Source organism: Haliaeetus leucocephalus, unplaced genomic scaffold, assembly GCF_000737465.1.
Source record: "Haliaeetus leucocephalus isolate CR32 unplaced genomic scaffold, Haliaeetus_leucocephalus-4.0 Scaffold506, whole genome shotgun sequence".
Taxonomy (NCBI): domain Eukaryota; kingdom Metazoa; phylum Chordata; class Aves; order Accipitriformes; family Accipitridae; genus Haliaeetus; species Haliaeetus leucocephalus.
In genome coordinates this window covers 5446755-5469934 of record NW_010972942.1, presented here as the reverse complement: position 1 = coordinate 5469934, position 23180 = coordinate 5446755, and the positions used below count along the sequence as shown (strand labels likewise).

The 23180-nt window shown below is 39.1% G+C and overlaps 1 protein-coding gene across 1 annotated transcript in view; it reads right to left on the bottom strand.

The window, feature by feature from the left end:
• Positions 1–1449: 1449 nt before the first annotated feature.
• The window catches only part of STAU2 (staufen double-stranded RNA binding protein 2), a 175311-nt gene continuing 153580 nt past the window's right edge, over positions 1450–23180 (bottom strand). Inside the window, exons 14-15 of the mRNA XM_010575882.1 lie at positions 3391–3479; positions 1450–2551 (exon numbers count right to left, since the gene is read on the bottom strand). Coding sequence (XP_010574184.1) covers positions 2458–2551; positions 3391–3479 — 183 coding nt within the window. The 3' untranslated portion in view covers positions 1450–2457. The remainder of the gene's footprint in view (positions 2552–3390; positions 3480–23180) is intronic.

Genomic DNA, 23180 nt, shown 5'->3' with positions numbered 1-23180 from the left:
ATGTTTATTTGGTTTTGAGAAAAAAGAGTGAACCCCCCCCAAAGCAGTTACTTGCCTTGGTTTTTGTCAGAGTCAGAATCAAGCATGCTTCTGACCACCAAGAGGACCTGAGATGATAACAGTTTCATAGAGATTATCTTTCTTTACTGTTGTCTTGACTGGAGGGCCTGAATGAGCCATCTTGGGCCTAGACAGCTGGTTGCATGCATTTGGTTGCAATTTGCTCATTTAGAGTGATGCGAGCATCACTTTGCTGTTCTCCACATGCACTGGAGCAAGCCTGGTGCTCAGTGCAGAGGCCACCTGCAACAAGGCAACCAATCTGAAGTTTACTGGGCACATTTTTGTGGCTGTACCTAGAGAACGGCACCAAGTATCAAGCTGCACCTTGAACTGAGCAAACCGGTACAAAGGGTTTCTCTGTAGTGAGAGGACAGGGAACACACCACGGAGGTTCTGTTAATGCCAGTGAGACCATACTGCCAGTCTCCTTGTCACATTCTCCCCAGCAAGCTCAGCCTCTCGCCCTTAGGACAGAGTTGTCAAGGAATGGGTTTGCCTCTTCCTTTTGTTCTTGTTCTCCATGGGAGGGGACAGTATTGCCATTTGTATTCTGCATACTGGCAGGTACTGCTAAAGCACAGACTGAGCCTGTTTCTGAGCTCTCTGAGCTGGCTGCTGAGGTGAAGGAGCAGTAGAATTTCTGCTCCGTTTGCCAGTTAGGCAGGTAACATATCCCTGAGAAGGATGGTGTGCAAGAGCTAATTATTTTGTATGCTGCTGCCTGAATAACTTGAGTCTGCCAGGTGCCAAATGCCTCTGGAAATCTCCCAGTTCCGTGAGAACTGAAAAGTTCAGCTTGTTCCTGACTCTTATGGAGTCGGACCCTAGAAAACTGCAAACTTGCAGCACAAAGGCACCTCATCTGCTGGGGGGAGAGTGAATCATACCCATGAGAAACATGAAGTAGAATAAAGGACTCCAAATTTTCAGTGACCACTGATTCTGTAAGAGCATGATGCATGCTACCCTGGAAGTCTGTCCCCAAGGTGAATCAATGCTACCGTACCTTGCACCATTTCCTTACATTGCTGTTTGTCTGCTTTCCTGCGTGAGTCACTTGGGTTGTGATCCCCGGTTTACATGCTTCTAAAATCTTATGCAATGTTGTCGTGACTGTTATGCAGTCGGTAGAAGCTTTATGTGTTTATTGCATTAGGTTTACATAAAATAAAATATCTGTATTTTGGATAAATAAATGACTTAAATGCCAGGATGACTGGTCTAACACAGTAAGTTTGTAGAAGGTGGTGGCATGGGGAAAGGTAGGTTGAACCCTGGCTTTGGCGTGGTAGCCAGTCATTTGTTAGTTTGTAACTGGTTTTTTTTCACTTCATTCTCTTAGTTGTCTACCTGTGAATGATAAAGAAAGAGACGACACTGTCATTGTACACATGAACTGATGTGGTTTTACTGCATTTGGCCACACACTTAAATATGCTGGTACAGAGCAGCCACAGGTCTTATCTCTGCTGCCACTCCTTTCACAAAAGAATGATCTTTACATCAACAGTTTTCCATCCTTGGCTTGATAACGTTGCAGTCTTACCTTTTGCTCTTGGTCCGAATGCAGAGATTAAAAACACTCAGTTGATGCAAACGGTGGATTGATACAACACACAGAATGGGGTGTAGATGTGCTTCACACAACAGAGAGCAGAATTGAAGGGGAAAATGTTGCTTGGAGGCAAGACGCCTCTTTAATTGATTATGGCAAGGAAAATCAAATACCATATCTGCTTTTTTCCTGGAGTATATCGAGACTGATCATAACTAACATCTGTTCATGTTAAGCAAATACTTGTCATGATTTAAACGTCTGTTTGCATACAACTCTGAGTAGTGCATCTTAAAGTCATACATATTCATATAGAATGAAGAATGCATAATGTCTGCATAAAAAGATAAGCTGTATGACTATATATGAAGACAACAACTACAATTCTCACAGCACTGTCATCGGTTAATTTAAAATATTCAAGCATTATTTAAAAAACAGTAAGCTGAACTTAAAACTACACTACGAAAAAATTGTATAACTGAACCAATGCTGACTTGTTTTCCTCAATATTAATCAATTTTAAAGTTTCCCTTTTTTTTCTAACACTTTTTTTTAATTAGTTGTTATTTACCTCCAGTAACATGATCAGACTTCTTCTGCCTCTGGGCAATTGACTTATGCTCTGATCTTGAGTTCTAAGGGAAATGTTCAATTTTATTTTTTTCCGCAGTTGAATAAACAGTACCATGTATACTATCTCTCGTGTTAGAATAGTGTTGTCTTCACATAAGACTCAAATAATGGTATTAGTCATTCATTTCCTTGTACACATACACCCTATTGCGTGTTGACAGGTTTATAAGGATGCAGTGGCAGCCGTGGGTGCTGGGAAGCTCCTAGACGACAGCCTTTGAATCCTTGCAGTCCTGAGCAATGGTGCCTGAGTTAGTCTGTTTATTGTCTGCTTTCTCTCCCAGATGCTTGACTTGTCTGAAAGATTAATACATTAACAAGAGTGGTAAGGTCCAGGGTTGCACATCTTTAAGACATGTTTATTACCAGATGGCACATGAGATTCAAAGGTCACTGTGGAAGGTAACAGTTTAAAGTGAAACAACAATATTTATGTTCAAATACTATGCTGATGAGATCATATGGAAAAATGTTTCTGATTAAATTAGTTTATAAATAGCCACAATATATCTATTGAAAATTCCAAATGCCACTTTTAGTCTTCTTTCTTTTATTCTATTACTTCCCAATTTATTTAGCAACACAGGACTACCTTACATAAACAGACTAGCAGCTGGAAAAAAAATATCCATACTGAACAGACAATCCTACTTTCTTAAATAATTGAAAATCCAGTATGAAACCTGGTTCTATTGTCTACTACTAATATTCCATATAAGAGTTTTTTAAGACCTGAAATAAATTTTAGCTTTTAAATTTTCTAGGGTAAAATACATCTTGCAGACATAAGGACTTACTGGCAGATAGCTCTTCTTATTTACAGGCAATATCATGTGTTACAACATATTTGACAAAAATCATGTTATGCTACTTACACAGAATCCATACAATGAAAAGAAAATCCTTTTCTTTAGGATTTCCATAGGAGGACTGACTGTCTCATAGCTCATTAGTAAACATTGTCAGTAACGCTAAACCTGAAATCTTGTTTATCCCCTCAAATTGTCACAAACTACATAAATTCCAGAGGAAATAGTTTTGCACAGGTTTAAAAGGGCAACTAAGCTCTTAATTAACATTTCTTATCTACCACACCACACAGGCATTAAAATGCAGAGGATTTAAATGGTACTTACTTTTCATGTGATCCGTTTTCAACTTTCATAGCCCCTTCCACTGGATCCAGTCCTTGTTCTGAAAACTGTTTCAAGGCACTTAATGCTGCCTAAAGAAAAAATGAGTTGTTAAAAACCCCATTGGCACAACAGTATTAACACCAAATGAAGGAAGGTGTGTATTTTGATATTCTAGATTTAAATAATTTCCTGTATATTGAAGCCATTTAGGCTACAGAGCTAATAAAATGGGTACATAACAGCTCCATGATAAACAGCTGTGCTTCTGCACAGGTTTGAGGATATCTTCTTCTTCCTGGGTATATGAGTGACTTCCCTTTATGTTCATGGAAGAACATGAAGAACATGATATACTTTTAGGATTCTTGCCTCTCTGGCCTGTAAGGTCTCTCCAGCTTCCCCATGTGCTTTCCTAGAGCCCACATTTTCCGGAGCTCCTACGGACAAACTCTTGTCTTGTAGTTGATTGCAGAAGGTGTGAGCAACGGGAAGAGGGTCAGCAGGACACTACTGACACTCCAAGGCTAGACCTTGAACAACGCAGCAGACTGATATCTTGTACATCAGTAGTGAAGAGTGCTAAACAGAGTGAGCCAATATGGGATGATTATGAAGCATCAGCAGTAGAAGAATGATCAATTTTCAGCTGACATTTTTCTGCGCAAGTGCATTCTTTACTGACGAACTTCTCTCTCATCTTCATGAATCCTGCTTTAGGACTCAGAATTGTTCTTCCCTCCCCCCTAACTGCTTTGGTAAAAGACAAATGATCTTTTGTGATTAATTACAAAGGTTGATTATGAAACTTTCAGACACCACGTGGCTGACTTTTTGAAAACACACCCAGCACAATAAAACAGTTGAGGTCAGTTCTGTCTTGAAGGTGAAATGTAAAGCAGAACTGAAAAATGGATTTTTCTCTTCAATCACTCCCACCTAAGATGCATTCAGAACTAATCATAGGGAAAAAAAAAAAAAAAGGTAATCTTTCACAGACACTGTCACCTAAGGTAACATCTCAAACATTAGAACTAACTGCAGGCCTTACAGCACTGTTCTTCACAGTGAGGCAACAACTGCTGTTTCAAAAATTGGAAGTTGCTCTCTTCATAATTGTTGAGACAGAAAGAATCCATGTCTCTATCTTCATTTCCCACTCCTGTCGGAGAGCAGGAACTCTGTCTGGATCAGGAGCTGCCATTGTAATGAAGTACTAGATTTGCTTTTGTAATTCTTTGCCTGGATTCTCTCAACAGCTCCTTCCCTTGAAAGGTATGTTTATACAACTTAAATATTATTAGACAATGTGTATTTTGGTGAAATGAATAACAGCACAAAAATTGCCAGGCTGCCCTAAAGTAAAAGACCATGCATCCCAGATTTGTCTATAGTAATGACTAGCTGCTAAAGCTTCAGAAGGCTGTACAAGGTACTTCCACCCACAATGCACGAAGGTGGAATCTTTCTAGTCTGTGAAATTTTATGTTGTATGCCCCAGCAAACAAATAAAAAGCTAACCATTTTATAAAGTGTCTTGGTAAACCTCAGATTATCACTGTTACTCATCCATCCACTCCACCTTTACCATGTGTTCTGGGCCCCCTGTATCTGACAGCTAACCTGCTCTCAACTTGCTCCTTCTTCCCATCCATTGACATAATTTTCCCCTTCACCTTAAAATCTCTGCTGCCCACATCTTTCTTTTTATCCTTTTTCCATGCTATGGCTAAGGGCTGAGCCTCAGCTTCACTTTAATAACAACTTCTCCCATTACAGGATCTTTCACTTTTACCACTTATTGAGTTCCCCAGTGAATGAGTTCTCCCTTTCCTCATTTCTTCTGGTTTTCTTGACATTTTTATGTATTTGCGTTTTTTTATAAGACAGCTCTTTCTCTACCACCTCATAGTGTCCCTTGTAGTTTTAGACATGCATTCTCAACTTCTATAAGCTCTAATCACCACCTGCCTTTCCATCCTCAATCTTGACTGCACAGCAAAATCACTGTTTGTTCAACCCAGATAATTTCTCCCAGTGGCAACAAGGGTTTTCTCCTCTCAGCTTCTCTGTTTGTTCCAGTAATCTGACACATTTCTTCATCCCAGTTTCTCTCTTCTCCTCCTCTCCCTGGGGTCCTTTTCATTGCAACGCAAGCACTACTCATCATGTGAGGAAGGCAAGCGATTTGGGCCCCTGTGCTTCCTTGCACAGGACTGCTCCTCTGTTGTACTTTAGTTGGTCATGAGTTAGCAACTATGAGAACCAAACAATTCAATGAGTAGGGACTGGCATACAAGCATCTCCTGTCTTCTCATATCCACTTTTCCCGATGCAGATTAACAAAACAATCAAGATGTCCTTTCTTCTTAAGTTTGGTAATTCAAAACCCATTACCAGGTAGCACTGCAAGGAGAGAAGGAAGCTGAGACCTCTGCTCCTCCTACACAGTTTAACTGCTACGTCCTCTGTTTTAGAACTCACCTTCTTTACTTTTTTATATCCATTCTTGGCTTCCAGGTCTGATGTGTGAATTGTAAACTTGTTGTGGAAGAACTATTTGTTCAAGTTATTTGTTTGTACAGTGTCTTGGACAAAAAGGTCCTGATCATTGTTGGTAAGAGGTAGAGCCAAGTAATGTTTCATTCAAGATTAGACCATGGGTTGATCATATGATATGCATAACAGTCTTGATCAGTGGTCACTGAAATCCCCAAAACATCAAGAGATTAATTAGACCAACCCAAACTTCCTAATTCCTTTCTAGAATTGCTCTGAATATGAGTACATTTGTTACTTACTAATGTTTTACTCACAGATCTGGCTAATTGCAAGGCATACCACATAAATTACAGAGCAGCTTTCAGGGTTGCTTTCCAGAAAAACTGCTTTGGAACTTCCTGGAGGAATATTAGCTACTGTCTCAATAGAAACAGATCATGAGGGCATGTCTTCTGTTCTAACAACAAGGGAAGAAGTACTACAATATAAAATAATGAATTCTTTGCCTGTAAGCATGGATCATTACTATATGGATGTCAAGGAAGTAAATATGGAACAATTAGAGGAAACATATAAAATGAAGGTATGATTCAAGGTGTTGAAGTATAAGCGTGTTTAATATCAACACAACATCCAAATCCTAATGCTTGTAATGTGGCACAGTCTCATTTCTGCATCTCACCCTTCTTTAAGCCATGCCCTTCCCAAACTGAAATGTGATATAAAAGGTCAGATCTTAGATGTATTGTATTTCTGAAACCAAATGTTAGAGGGAGGAAGCGCCAGGGAAGCAGTCCTGTACCTGTATCCTCGATGTTCCAAGTAGAGATGTCAGGGTATTTGTGTGAGCACTGTTGAAGAGCCAGCCCTTTACACCATCTCTCATTGCTAGGCTTCTCGCCTTTGCTGCTCTGGAAGCTGATGATCTCTTCAAAAGTTCGTGCTTCTCACTACCGAGTCCCCACTACCCACATCTTCTGCCTCAGTCCCACATCTTTCCCAAGCCACTCCAGTGCCCCTGGTCTTCCTCTCCCTACTATCCACCCCAGAGCTCTGGCCTCTTTTACAGCAGAGGCGATCACCTCTACTTCTTCACAAATCTCCCCCTACCTAGGCCCCTACTTTTTCCTCCTCCTAAATGGTCTCCCACCCAGGACCCCCAGCTGCTCCCAGCTCCCAGAGCTAAAATTTCCTTCCCCAAGTCCTCCAAACCTCCTATACCTCACAGTCCCTCTTTATCTTCCAGTTTCCTAATGTGTTCCAGGTTTATATGAGATCTGATTCCTTTTTCATAGAACCATGTCTCTCTCTCCATAGCATACTTGTGGGGGAAGCCTAACTACTTATATCCCAACTTTTGCAACAACATTTGAAGTTGGGGAAAGTTTCTTTCCTTTTTAAAGTATTCATTCATGGGATGTGGCTGAAGGGCAGTAGATGAATGGTAGAGAGAGCCCCTAGACAGACATGAAGATGCTGGATTCAGGAAGGAAGCTGGTAGCTGAGAGGCTGTGACCTGAATAGTCAGCAGAGTGACACAGAGCCCAAGTAATCTGCAGCAAAGAAGAGTTACAAGCAGACACCGGGCTAATTTAATCCATGATTCAATTCTATTAGTCCCAACAGATTTACACCATTTGGCTTAAATATAACTTGTGAATGGCAGATAACTTAGGTTAAATGAAAAGGAAAGAAAAGAATGGAACATTTGACAGTGAATCTGGTGAACAATTTCCTCTTTTAAAAGCTCAATGCTTCCTTCCATTGATATTTTTCTTACAATAGAGCATCTGCACAGATACAGAGAAATTTTTCTCTCCCCCAGAAGATTTTACAACTGTTTTGTGAGTGAAGCCCCATAGGTTACAGAACAGATGTCCTTACACATTTCTTGTATCACTTGTTTTCTGTGTAGCTACAACAGTGCCAAAAATACGATGCCAACAGGATGCACTGCACTGCTAGCTGTTTGTCTTGGCTTCCATTTCCATTATTAGTATGTGTGTGTATCAGGATGGGGATGGATGTTTCCAGTCATTTTTTAGCTTTCCTCAAGTCAATTGGCAATTAGTAAATAGCATTGAAACTTGTGAATATTCTTCCTGTTTCTCACTCCGGGGATTAAGCGTCTTGTAATGACAATCTAGTAACATTAGATCATTCTTTTAGCAAGAATAGCAGACAGGCACTACACTAGCCCATGTGCATTTAAGACCACATCCTCACGATAAAATTTTCACATGTTTGTTTTAGCACAGTATGTGGTTTGTGTTTTTCCTCTTAAACCTATATTACATTTCAGATTATTCCATGAAACTGAAAATTGTAAAAGTTTGTTGTTCTCTGTGGCCCTTGCAGTTGACTTTACCAAGGAGGTCTGAGACAATCCTAATAAACACACTGCTTGATACTGTTAGTTTACTGGTGATATGTCTCCTCACATCAGTTTTCTAAGTACATAAAAAATCATATTCAGCTTGGCCTTAATCAGTGTTTTCTGAAGATATAAAATTATGGGCAGAAATAGTTACGGTGCAAAACTGAATTAAGTCAGGGTCCAGAGTAGATCATGAAGGACAAGATTTTACCATCTTTAGTAGCTGGGTCTTAGTTCAAGGTTAAGTTTGCGGAGTCAAATGATTCATTACGGTCACACTGCCTGTAGCCACATGCCATATGCATGAACAAATCTCAGGCTGTGACCGAGTTGAAGCTTGAGAAAATGCTTGCATGCCAGGTTAAAATGATAGACAGATCTAACTCTAGTCCTCAATTTCACTTGCAAGCCAGAAGTCTAGACAACAGCAGAGTTAATGCATGAACAAAACTGGTAGCAAGTTTATTTACAAACAATCAATGTTCATTTGTTTTCTATGCCAGGAGAAAAAATGCCCCCCAAATCAGGGAAGTTCTTCCCCTCTCCCTGAGAATTGAGGCCTCAAAAGGCAGTATCATCTGTACAACAACATTGCAACAAAGCTGTCTGCATCAGTGATGAGATGAACGTCATGACTTTTTAACATGTTGATTTAAATTTCACATGTAAAGGCTACTGAAAAAAACCCAACAATTATCACAGCTCTAGAGGTGAGTTTGAGGACTTAAGTGTCCCAAAGCTGAGCAACTACTTAAATTTGTATGTATTCAAAATTATTGTTCTTAGTGATTGTTTTTGCTTTCTCTTGACGAAGAAATTTTTGACCAAGCTTCCACCTGGCTTTAACTTGTGCACACCCACAATGCATACAGAAATGCACAAAGGGAAGATATATTTGCTTGTGTAATCTTACATACATACACACAAAGTAGCTAAAATTTGACTCCTTAACATATCCATCTAATTCTCTTGGATTTACCAGGTTGGCTACCTACAAGCTAAACAAAAACTAGGTGATGGGTATTGCAAACAAATTCCTTTTCCCCACAGCTTCTGTTGTAAATGAATTTACTATATCCCAAGCAATAACTTCTGCTAGGGGTTTTCAGCACTTTCCTCACAATGTGCCGTTCTCCCAGTTGATTAGATTTCATGTGAACCAATGTTAACATCTGTTTAAAAATTAAATTCAGAAAGGCTTTTCACACTGCACAATGTAAACCTTAATTAAATGACTTTAAGCCCTTTCCTCACACGGTTTATGATATGCATGAAAAACACAGGGTTATAATCTGATTAATTCATGTAGTTTACATGGAAATAGCATTTTCCAAACTGATTAATCTCTGCATAAAGGCATAGTCACCTGATAGGCACTACAATTAAGGCTACTGATTGCACCTGTCAAGAGAAGGAGCTTGGAGGATAGAAGGAGTCCACTATCTTCAAACAAAGAATGATGATTCACAGATGTAGCTTAGAACAAGTCCCACATAGTAGTTAATGCTACCCCCAGGCAACTCATGCAGCCAGAAATTAAATGACACACAATCCACGTACAGCCTGACCTTGCCAACTTTCTGGGGGTAATCCCAAAGTAAGGATTAACTGTTCTTGAACATTTTTTCCAATATATTAAGCAGAGCTTCTATCAACAACAGCATGCATGTCACGTTCTTCCACCTAGTTTTATCGCACACGTGTACTCATTCCTCCATACCTTTTAATATTCCAAGAAGTGGATGGAGTGAAAGACACTATTCAACAAGGAGTTATATTTCCATAGGTTTTTGTCTTCGACAGTCTACTTAAATAAAGGGACTGCTTGAGTTAACAGTAGAAAGAGTCAATTAGTTATTGCTTATTTTCGCATGTGAACCACCACACTAGAAATCCGACCGCCATTCTTGGGACTATGCAATAACTCCAGAAGTAATGAATGGCAAAGCATTCTTTCAAAGCCCAAGAAAGAGCTGCATGATCATCTGGGGTGAGACAGTTCTGTTGCTTTAATGGTGATATCAGATCTTCTAGTCACAAAGAGAGAAAAACATGCTGAAAAGCACCTAATTTTTAAAATAATTAAAAGGTATGCTTTTGTACGAAGAGTATTTGATAAATAATACTGAAAGCCAAACTTAACAAATTTAACACTAATGTAAGAGATTAACCCAGCATGGAGAGGGTAGTCTAATTGCCAAGTTTAGGTTGCATTCTTAATTGTAGGTAGGAATAAGAGAGGAAAGGATTGCTAAAAGATCTGTACGGGACTCAGACTGCACAGGACTGTTCTTAAATCTGTATCTTCTCAGACTCCTCCCTCTTCACATATTCTCAACTGCGAGGAGTAACACTTTCAAGTACTACCAAAATGCTAACTTTTTCCCCCGTGGCAATCTAGACTGGAAACCAGTAAGTTGGCACTTCATGAACATCTCAAAAGAGCTTTCAGGTTCGATGCCAGTATCTACTGAGGTGTGTCTACATCCTCTGACAGTGAAGTGTGGTGTGAAAGTTTGGCCTCAGCATCAGCAGTTAAAATAAATCCTGATCAAGCCTCTCTTGTCAGATAATTTCAGTACCTTTCAGTGTATATTCTTCAGTTCTGGTCTAGAAATCTGGAAGTTCTTTTAAAGTAAATTTATTTCTAAATTCAAAACTTCATATTTTTTCTTCAATTGTTACAATTGAAAGAACAAAGACAGAAAGACTCATGCATCATCACAGCTTACTTATGAACATGAAGAAAAGTATTTTAAAATTAAATTTCCAAGTGTTTACATTACATATATACAACAGAATTTCACCAGACAGCAATTAATCTTAAATTAACCTTGCTTCTAATTTTGTATCCTCAGACAAAAGCTACTTAAACACTAACTTTCAGAAGGAGGTAGACGTCTAAGTAATATAGATGCTTTCAATAATTACAGACTTCCAAATGAGAGCATTTAGATGTCCAATTATTATATGGCTAGGTAGAGGTTTAAATCATGCAATTGAGACAACATTCAAGCATGGTTGAGAAGCTCCAGACAAAAATTATAGGAGATTTTAAGAAACATAGCTTTAAAGCTAAAACTTAAAACAGCATAATGTATATCCTCAGGCAAAATCCTGCACCAGCAGGGAAGAAAGGCCATGAATCACTGTCTCTTTCATCACTGATGGCTGGAAAATATCCTTGTCAGCTGTGTTCTCAGAAAAATTTAGTTTATTTAATTATTTATTTATGGGCATTTCTCCACATCACTGCCATAGATTTGCAAGTCCACTGTCATTAACCCTATCTATATTGCAGGAGATTTTGACCTCTTGATTTTAAATAAGTGTATTGAGGTTCTCAGCTGTGTAAGAGTTCATGGTAACTTCTAAAATATGCTGCAATAGACAATCCTCTTCATCTGTCTGACCTCCACAGTTCCATCCTGTTTTTAATATCACTACCACAGCCTTCACTACATAGCTAGCAGTACACAAATGAGGTGAAGACCATGTCATTCCCCACCAGGGAATGGGCCCTGACCCATATTAATAGTGTAGATGTAGCCAGAACTGTTGTAACAAAATGAATGAGCTCCAAACTGAGCTGTATTTAAATAAGATATAAGCTTTTTTTCTGTTATTTAAGTGGTTATCTTAGGCAACTGCTTGTGCAGAGTGATCAAAAAACTGTATATTAAAAGATTTTTAGGAATTCTTAAAGATCCAAACCAAATTAGTATACAACAAAGTTCAAACTATCAAGTATTACTCAATGCTTACTTCAACGTGGTTACTCTTTCACTTAGTAAACTGAAATTGTAAAACACACTTGCTGGTGTTTAAATACTTTTTACCTCTCCTTGCAAATATCCTCTTCTTCATGAGACAAAATGGCATTAAGGACTAGAGGTAGTTTTATTATTCCTGTTTTTAAAGAGAAGGAAACTGAAGTGAAGAGAAAGTGCATGAGCATATAAAAGGCTGGCCCAAGGTCAGGCGATAAAAGTAAGAATCAGTTTTACTAGTTTACATTCATTTTATCATAGCCCAAAATAGACAGATTCTGAAAAAAAAAAAAGGTATTTAATGATAGAAAATAAAAGAACAGTCTACACAGCAGCCACAATTTTAATTCAAATGCCTCATTCCTGTCACTATCACCCAGCAAACTATAATCGTCCCATTAATGTTAAACACTTCCCATGACATAGTGGAGAAAAAGACTCCCTTTTAGGAGAAGAGGACAGGTGACATCCTCTAACAAATTTATTTTGCTGAAATATTCTAAAGAGTACTTCCCCCTCCCCAATGTTTTACAAAAATACATTTTATTTTTCTTTGAAGTTTGACATGTTTCTCTTTCTGAAGACCATACACTTTGCTTTAGACATGGGAGTAGTTTCCTAAATATCAGATTCCTCGGTTTTAGCAATTTTAAAATGAAAGTATGTTTGTTCTCTCATACTAAGACCATTACCTTAGATTTTAAGTGCTTGTCAATCTAAATATGACTAGAACTTTGGTTTGAAGACAAAAGCAATAGATTACACTTAATCCAAAGGACTGCTCATTGGTTTCTTCAAGCAGCACATTATAGCTGGAACAATGGGGGAGTTTAGGGCTGTAGATTCTTGTATTACAACATCTGTAATGAAGCCCACGTACTAAATTGTATTGTATCTCTGCTTCTGTGTAACTCTACTCCTGTGGCCTGCATATCAGCATTCAGAGAAGGATACTTCCACCCTTGGAGCCCTAACAACCAATCCGCCTCTTCATTCTCCAAGTCTCATTTTACAGGCATGCATGTACATCCAACAAATTACCAAATCTAGATTGACAGCTAAAACCATTATATTTAGCATATATGGCATGTAATTAGAAATTTGAGTGTTTCCAAAAGGCAAAAGTTTTTGATTCTGATCTCAGATCATTTTTACACTGCATTAACTGGTATTTTTGTCCTAATTGAAGTTGATTTAAGTGAGCTCAGAGTCAGGCCCAAGACCTACAGGCCGAACTTCTCATTTGAAGTAGTTCGTAATGTAATTTTGTCCTTGCTAACTGTTGATGGCTTGTCCTCATCCCATTTTAACCTACAACGATCAGTTCCTTTAATGGAAGTGTCTATAAAGATCTTCTCTAAAATATGCTTTTCCAGCACACTTAATGTCTTTTAATGTCTTTCCAATTAAATCCAGATGTGAAAAGCTTAAGGAACAGTTCTCAGGACTGAAAAAGATGACATAAATCTTGCAGCTGACAGAGATCCCACTGAGCTCAGTTGGGGAAACTCACAGAGGACTTCTTGTGGGCCAGAAAAGCTGCTGGGTATAAAGACAGATGTGTATACTCCTATTAAAAAAATTTAAATAAAAACTGACTCCTACAATGAGGTATCCACAATTATCAGGGACATTACTAACTCAATCCCTCAATATGCTGAGCACATCCTGTGCGGTACAGATTTCCCTCATCTTTTTGGGAAGTTTATCAGAGTTGAAGGGGGTCACATCTGTTTGGGAAAGAGCCCTTCACCTTTCAGGATTGCAGCTCTTAAACCAGTGTAGGGGCTGATTCTGGAAAATGCTGCCTGTCTTGGTTTTGTACTGCGATCAACAGCGAGATAATGTACTCGGCGAGACTCTGAATTTCTGCCCTCTCTCCTTTTCCTCCTCCATAATCAGGTTAGCAGATTAAATTGTGGTTTCATTACAGAAGAGTCCCCAAATTAATTATAAATTCTTACCAATCTGATGGGAAACTGGGCATTCCTAGTAGCTGACTACCACTGCTGGGCAAGTGCTGTTTGTGCAGCTGTCAATTCAGGGTTTGTTTTGCTGTAATCACTTGTACACACTCAGGATTTTTTTATTTTTTATTTTAAAAACAGTAGATCATCTTATTTTGCCCCTCCTGAACTGTAAATGTGGACTCAGCTCAAGCCACATCTTTCAGAGGGACAGGAAATAACCACCCCCCTAGCTTATATTAAAGAAAGTCTCTAGAAAACTGCCCAACGTTGACAGCTTTAATACTTCCCTACCTTCCTGTTACTTACTAACTTATTTTTGAAATTGGTAAATTATCCAGACAGATCAATGATTTTTAAAGAGCTACATCCTCATGAGACACCTGAAAGAAAAAAAGGAAAAATGTTCCAGGGTAGAAGAAAAACCCATTTCTAAGTGAAGATTAAGTTTGAGTCCATATTCATTAGTGACAGGAACTTCAGTAGAGACATTTTGGATAGTATTACTTAATTTCATCGCATTTTCCGAATGCCCATAGAAAGGTTTTAGCACAGTTTGGTGTCATGAGTGAGTGTATGGAAACATAAAACTAGATACCTGAATTCAAGGACAATATTACATACTGAAGTACAACAATAAGTAATCAAATATGGGATCTGGACAATAGCACAGACCTAACACTGAAAGCGGTAGGCTCCTAAACACAAGAAAAAGAGCTCTTGAAGATAAAATTCCTCCAGTTCTCAACTTGCTTTATTTTCCACAGTGGCCAGCACTTTTCATAATATCACTCCTGCAAGGCTGAAGGCTGGATCTGACTCCCACCAAAATCACTGCTTCATGACCATCACTCAGGAGACACGAGGAATGCCCTTCTCTTGGAATGAGCCACTGCCTCCGCGAGGATCCCACTCTTGGCTAGCTCAGGGAATGAGCTCAAATCTCCTGTGCTTTGCTGCCAGGGACCACCAGGACAGCTCTGATTTATAGCTTTTTCTTTGCAGTTTTATGATACAAGAATGTTCACTTGTAATTACAACAGCATTTTCTTGGCTCCCTGCCTTCACTTGGTTATGCACAACACCCTATCCTTCACTCCAGCCTTTTTATGTCAAGACCCAAAATTTGAGAAGAAAAGTACATCAGAACTATTACAAAGATGCTGCAGATCTTGCTGCTCCTCAAAGAGGGAACTCTTACATATTTGCTGGGGGGGGGCACACGTGACCAGCTGGATAGGACACTGAACTAGGAGTCAGGAGGAGAGCTGGTCAAAATTCTTTCTCAGAAAAACACTAAATCAAGAACCAAACCTTTTTATGAGAATATGACAGTTTTGAGAAAAGGTTTTCTAGGTCTAGGATAGACTCTCCAGTCAAAATATCACAGACAAGAACCATACATAACCACTGGGCTAATGACTATGCTTGGTGTGGCACATGTTGTTTCTTCTGTGTGAAAAAATTTCAAGAGGTCTCTGGTTCATTGCAATGTGAATGAAAATACTTGAACTCTTGATGTGTTTTGTGGGATAAAAAAATCTGTTTCATTCAAAAGACAGTGACTCTGCCACTAATCTGCTGTGTGACCTTGGAGAACCACTTTACCTTAGTATTTTTCATATACTTAGCTTCTGACTTTGAGATCATCAAGCAGTACATTTCCATCACTTGTGGTGTAAATTTGTCATTTTCAGTAGAGGCATACACTTCTTCAGAGGAAATTCCAGCTATTTTAGATACCATTTAATAGTTAACTGTCAAACAATTTCCAAGTCCTTTAAACAAAGAATACTTCTGTGCCAGCTTAATTTATAGAGCCATATATGTCCCCTTTAAAGTGGCTGTGATTAAGAAGAAACACTAAGCTTATTTTTTTCTACTAAATGAGAAAAGTTTAAAGCCAATAAACTGTATCTAGGATTTTAGCTGGCAGATGAAATAAAGGGCACATTTGTTCCTGGTCACTGAATTTTTAACCTGGGTCTGTTGCTCCTGCTGTTAAGCTCCTATACATTCATTACTAGCCCATAGCATCCAGCAATTTCAGCTCTCAGTGTTTGGAATTAGACATGAGCTGCAAAATAAAACCATTTTTTGGAGAGAGCTAGTGTATGGTGATTGCCACATACTCTGACAGAAGGTGGTGGCTGAAAAGGTTTATTTTTAAATAGAGGACTTCCACAGTTTTTTTTAAATTTTAGATTAGATGTATAAAATCCAACTTACCATTTGGATCTGAGGATTCTGACAATATCTGGAAAACCTGGAAGATGCTGCTGAATCTGGTGGAAAAAAATGCAAGCTGTACTTTGTCTAGCCCCTTAGTACAGGAGAGGTCAGGCTGAGCCTTATGCTTGGACTCAGCTTTCTATCTCAGGTATGAGAATACCTGTCAAGTGCCCCAAAGTTTGCCTTTATTATATAGCAAGCAGGAGAGAAAAACCCCTGGTTTTCTAGCAACAAAACAAAGCTGTACTATTTCTGTCCCCCCTATCCCTTTTCAAGCTTATATTCATATTTTTAATATTTTTTAAGTAAAATATTTTCATTTTTATTTATTTTAGTTTTTTTTTTTTAAGTAAAATATTTTAACCTTTTTGCAATACAGAAGCAGTGCTATGACTTCGTTGCGTCTCCTTTTACCTCAAAATTCTGTGAGGGTATTTGGGTATTTCCTAAAGATGAAGTAAAAAAACTAATCTGCCTTCAGCGACTCATCACTCCAGTGATCAAGTTAAATGACAGCATTGCAGAAAACTCTTGTAATACATATTTTTCCCCTGCCTAGTCCAGTGCTATTTTACATACAAATTCAACCATTTCTTTAGCAAATGCATCTTGAGGTGAAGTATTAGTCTTAAGATCGGTACCAGCTACCTTTCCTTTTATTTTGTGAAGTGGCAGGTGTACTTTTTATTGGATTATTTTATATTTTCTACTGCTTGCAGCTCCCCCTTTTAATGGAAAGGCCAAATCTACCCTCAGATTCAGCTTCTACTGCTGTTTGTATGTTGATTTAAGTAGAAACTGGCTGTGAACACCTGGATTTGCTCTACGGTCATTATCTCCTAATTCTGGCTGCTACTGCAACACAGGTAGAAAGATAAAAAGCAGACTAACCGTGGGGGATGGATCAGGCACTTTCAGCCATTTCCATGAATGCTGTCCTATGTGCTTCTCTGGTAAGAATGGTATACATCACGTAGTGTGTAGCTCAAAAAGTGCTTCAAGAGAGACGTTAACAAGCAGGAACAAGATTTCCTCAAGAACTCTGACTTCTTAAATTCAGGAACCTTTCCAACTGGCAGCTCAGCAATGCAGATTAGACACTCCTTGACTCTGATTAACTGAGCTCTGCAACTATGGACCTGCTTTTCCTCCGTTTACAGTTACAGTCAAAAATATAGATATATGTCCAACAACTTTACTGAACAGCTGGCTTTTAGTCTGGAAGATCTGCTAACGGCTATTTTATCATTTCATCCTAGCATCTATTATTAAAACCCATTAACCACAGCTGTCAAAAAGAGCTTATTCAAACCCCTGCTAGTTACAAAATAACCTGTCAGGGTTAGATTCAATAAAGAATTCAGGTGCTTACAAATTAGGCACTGTAAGAGCGAAGTTTTAAATAGCACATCCCTGGAATAAAATCAAAGGTCTTAAGTTAAGGACTCAGTTTCTTTATTCGGTGTTACGAGGAGAGCCAGGTTTCTCTGAAGAACAACCCAAGAAAACTACATGCTGAGTATGGAGCTACCTGCAGGCAATGAGGTCTCCAAGCCCAGAGGTGAACTCCTGCTCTTCTCTGGAGTTCAGCTGCAGAGCCAGGACCACAGGCAGAGGACCTGGCAGCTTGGTCAGCTTATGTCTACAGATGCACAGGCCTCTCCTCAAGACAGCTGGGTCTTCCAGCTCTTCGACCGGTCTGAGCAGAGCTCACTGTTTTCACTAAGATGACCACCGGAGAAGTGGGTGGAGGTGAGGCTCCCCTTTTTGTCAATGGCATGGTTGTGAGAACACTTGTCCAGAGTATGAGAGACACAGATTTTAGGTTTGACCTAGCTTTAGGTCAACAAACCACACATCCCACCTCCTAGGTGACAATCTAACCTCCAGGATCAGTGATAGGGAAGATTCAGCTGTTGCAGAAAAAATAACTCAACATTCATGGTTCAAAGAAACAATAGTGCAAGGAAGAGCCTGACTCCATAGGCTAATGATCACAGCAGTTACTGAGCTATCCTGAGGATCATCCCATGCTCCCTAGATAATTTCTGCTCTTTATCTAATTGATTCTATAACACTAAGTTCAGAAGTGATGAAAGCAGGAACTGTAATCCAGTACTTCTGCTTTTCAGTGGCTTCTTTAATGGGTAGGATGCAATAATATTCCTTCTCATGCTTTGTGCAATCCTGAGTATTTTAAGTTTTTGTTATACAGCAGCTCTGGTTATCTGGGAAGGTAGATAAATAGCTGTACTTGCATTTAGACAGTCTCCTGTGACATGTCATTACAAATACCTTTAGGCTGTAGAAGGAACAGGGTCTGAGTTCACATTTCCTGAGTAAGTCTATGTTACTGTGTAAAGCACAGAAACCACTAGCAACTGTTCCAACCACAGCTAAGAAGAAAAGCCTTCAGGATGCTGTTCTATCTAATATTTTTCTGTATGAGGCATGTTAATTAATATACAGCTCTATCTTAAGAAAAGATTTTATTAAGATAAATAATAATAATCCTTCACTACTCAAGCTCTCTTTATGTAAATGATTCCCATAAGCCTGCTCATGTATGGAAACCCTATGAGAGGTTTTCCAGGATCAGGCTAAAAGCAGTTTTACTCTGCCATGATAAAGTAAAATTAAGTTACTTAAAATCAACACACTCACAATAAAAGCAGGAATACTAATGTAAGTTAAATGGCAGTAGAGGCTAAAACATTATGCCCAGTCTCAGTTAGCTCTAAGAATTTAATACTTTTAGCTGCCACATAAACAATACAATCATAGCATGAAGGAAACACTAGCTTTTTAAGGCTGCTACCAAAAGCGGAGAAAATACACTCATAACAATGCATATTATACAGTAATATTCTTCAAGCACAAATAAGACCTAACTGAAACCACGCTTGAGGTAACTGTCATGCTATCAAGTTACAATAAAGAGAAGAGGACATCAGACTTATTCTTTCCTTCACAATGAAATCAGTATAAACAAATCATATAATGTTTGGACACCAAACTCCTGAAACAAAGAAACCTAGAAAATCTCTTAAAACCACCCACAGACTCTGCATGCTGGTCTGTGATTATACAACTGGAGAAGATCATCCAAACTCCGATGTAAACCAATGTCAGTCCGCAAATGATAGTACCCCAATGGTTCTAACAAAAAATAAAGCAAGTCCTTGGAACAGCTATCAGTAAGGAATACTTTCATGTTTATCTATCTAACCATTTTCCCCATAAATGAGGAATACTTTTTTAAAACTTAGAGAAAGAAGACAACTTATTAGCCCCATAATGAGGATAATAACTCTCCTGTGTGTCTCTACCAAACTGCAACACACATCCAGCTAAACAAAAATGAGCCTGGGACCAACAGTAAAAGAGAAGGTTTCCTAATGCACCCCAGTGCCCATTGCATTTCAGCCTGCCTCTCCTTGAAACCCATTTTGTCCTCGTTATTTGTTACATGGGAATATTCACCCTCATTTTTAGAAATATGTATGCCAAACAGCATATCTCTTTCTCCTCTGGACTACACACACAAAGAGAAGATGAAATGCTGAAAACCTTTCCATTCTTTCAGAAAAACAGTGTTTCTGTAGACCATATTTCTACCTCAGAACTGTAGTTCTTCTCCTTGTCTGGCAGCCAGAAGCAAATTATTCTAGATCTGAAAAAATATGTGTTTGCCTAGAAGAGACGTGAAAGAGTATGGCCAGTTCTCTGTCTACAGATACTGCCTTGAAAGTGTAAACATCTGTGTACTTCTTAGGTGAGGCTTCACGAGGTGCAAGACACACAATACTAAGGATGTTAAAGCAGTGGACTAACCCAGTTGCCCTGAAGGAGGGGTCTATGATCTATCCATCTTTTGGCCTGTCTCTACTCAATTTAAGATCCTATAAGGCTGAAAAATGTTTTACCCAAATAAGAAGTTAATGATATGATACAAACACCTTTCCTTTTGCAAATGCTGTGAAAAGCAATGGCATTTCTTTCTAGCTACCCATAGAGGAATTTGATCGTTCAAACATGTATTTAGTAAAGAAACACACTTCATTAAAATCAACTCCCCCTGCAAGTTGGTTAATAATTTGTATTTCCCTGACATTAATCTCATTCTTGTCTTTAAGTCACAATTGTCTGAACTGTAACTTGGTATCAACAATGGGTATTAAGCATACAAAAGAAAACAAAAGAAGCAGTAATGAACTGACAAAGCTTGTTAGTCTTCTCCAGTAAGGGTGCAACAATTAACAATACAGTGAATGAATATCAATCATTTAAATGCAGTAAAAAACCCCTCTCTATATAAATAAAAGAAATGAAGAATGGTAGCTGACAAACTCAACTATCTTGGAGAAAAAAATCTAATCATTATTACACTTAACAGTCTGTGAAAGAACCCTTTATTAAGAAGATGGCAAAAAAAAATTGTACTAAAATGAATAAATTGTCATTCTTAAGAAAGCGTCTTCTGCAGTATTTATACAAAATTTCTTCCCTCTTATAGTCACATATACTTCTTATATTGCTATATTGCTAACATTCAATCTTTTCTAGGTCTTCTTTACAATATCACACCTGGCTAAAAGCTGTGCTACCAGCATCAGTGTTACTAGCAGTTGCATGTTGAGTTAACAACGCACATGTACACGAACAGTGCTTTTCAGGAAACATAAGAAAAAAAGTTTCTAGCTGCTTTTCGTGATCACTAGCTCTCCTGTGTTTTAACTACTGTGGTGATTTCATCAAAGCTGGTTATATATGAAGAGCTAAAGTCAAATAATTTCCCCAATATTTTGATATGATTTTCAATATGCAATTTTAACTTATAATGTTTATAATTTATTATAAATTATTATGAATTCTAAAGGAAAACCACAAAAGTAAAAGAAATATTTTTAAGCTGCATGTTCAATCACAATGTAATTCCCACCCTTCACTGGGGTAGGAGCAGGAAGGAGTTTCCAATAAATTGTCAGAATCGTATGCTGATATTTTTTGTATCACAGTTACAAGTTCAGAGTGTACACTACGTATTTTAACAAACAACATGCTTACTTTGCTAATAATTTCTAAAAAGGGCAAACCCCTCCTTATAACAGCTGCAGTGGCCCAGATGTCACAAAAGCAGAATGCCTTCGCTATGCAGGGGAGGGGCAGGCCTTCCCTTCGTGCAGGCACGTGGAGGTCCTAGCCAGCACCAGCCTTTTGCAAAGCACATCGTGCCCGATGGATGGGGTTTGGCCATGGGAGAGGGCAGGAGCACGTGCAGAACTGGTTTAATGAATAAAACATGGAATGAATTTATTTGTTGCTGTACAGATGGCAAAGGAGTCTCAGACCTGGTTTGCTGAGCGGAAAACAGCAGCTCCAGCCCCGTGCATCAGTCTCCCTGTTGCACCACAGTGCAGCTGCCCAGTTTTTCTGATTTGGCAACAGGATCAAGCTCTAGCCTTGAAAAATTGACTCCATAAAGAATAGGATGTGCACATGCTGACTAACAATTTACCAAGCAGTCAGTTGATAGTTTCTGATGAATAGCAAAGTTTGGCAGGCAGAGGACCTGCCTGCACTGTTTGGCTTGTGGGAAGATAACATTTTCTGTTGTTGTCTCTACAAAGCTCTTAATACACTGTTAGACTAAAAAAAGCAAGCAACAAAAGCACTGATTTCTGCTGGAAAACAGTGAAGCTTCTTCCTTGTAAGGCATTGTGGAAAGTCCTACCTGGTAGTGCTAGGAACTCCAGCCCTCCGCTTTCCCAGGGAACCGGCAGCACAGAGCTCCTAGCCTCCTCCCAAGACTGTTACTCTCTCTGTCCCTTATTCAAGTTTTTCACCAGTTCCCCTCAGCAGCGAAAAATCAGTCATCATGCCCATTTCACTGTTGCGCTGTTTCGGTCTGCAGGTTGTCTTGGCTGACAGGGCGGATGCTATCCCTGGGCATCCAAAGGGCTAAGCACAGGTTCTAATGGAAATGGAAGAAACAGGGTTTTGCCTCTAACATCCCATAAAAAGAAAAGGGTAAGCGGAGGATGAGGTGAGGCTTGAGATCAGACAGAAACTGATCTGTGATCCTCATCATGTAAATAAGGGACTTTCAGTCGTGCAGTTTTCTCTTTGGAGAATGCTACCAGGCAGGAGTAATTTGACAGCTGTGCTCTTATAATAGCCAGTTTGGATTCCTATACTCTTCAGTCCTCTACATTGTTGTATTTCTTTCCATTTAGATGTAGAAAACTCCATGCACCTGCACTACACAGCATCAAACCCTATATCTACTAAATGTGCCAACACAGAAGCCAGTCCAGCCTGTGGAATTATGTGATGTGGTCGCTCACTACAAAGTGGGTTGAAAGCACAAACTTCTCTCAAGCCCACCACTGCGGAAACAACCGTAGCGTTTTACTGATGTGGGCAAGACCCAAGTGAGTAAGGGCAATTTGCGGCACACTTGAAAAATAAGTTATTTTTCAAACAAAGAAACAAAGTTCCTTTGTTCAGTTTTAACACGTTTCTTGACTTGTATTACCCACTTCTCCCTTTCCCATTCCCAAGGAAGGTTCCATTAATCATCCCTCTAATGGAAACACTTGTGTCTGATCACTGAGCAGTGGACACAGGCATAGTCTTGGGCATGCACTGAACAAGAAGCCCAAGGGAAGCCTAGCTGAAAAGTTTGGGAAAGCAAGGATGCCTTTTTAAAATAAACTTTGGAGAGGTCAGCAGGACAGCAAGGGGTCAGCACCAGGCAGCCAGTGGGTGGATGGCACAGGAGAAAGACAACAACACTTGTCATTAATTATATCTGTTGGAATGCTACACATTTTCCCCCCAAGTGGTAGTACTCCAGACATCCAAGCACAATCTCTCCCACGTCCTACTCGACCCCAGGCAGGGCACATGCCAAGAAGCTTTCATACACTAGAAGCCAAGAAG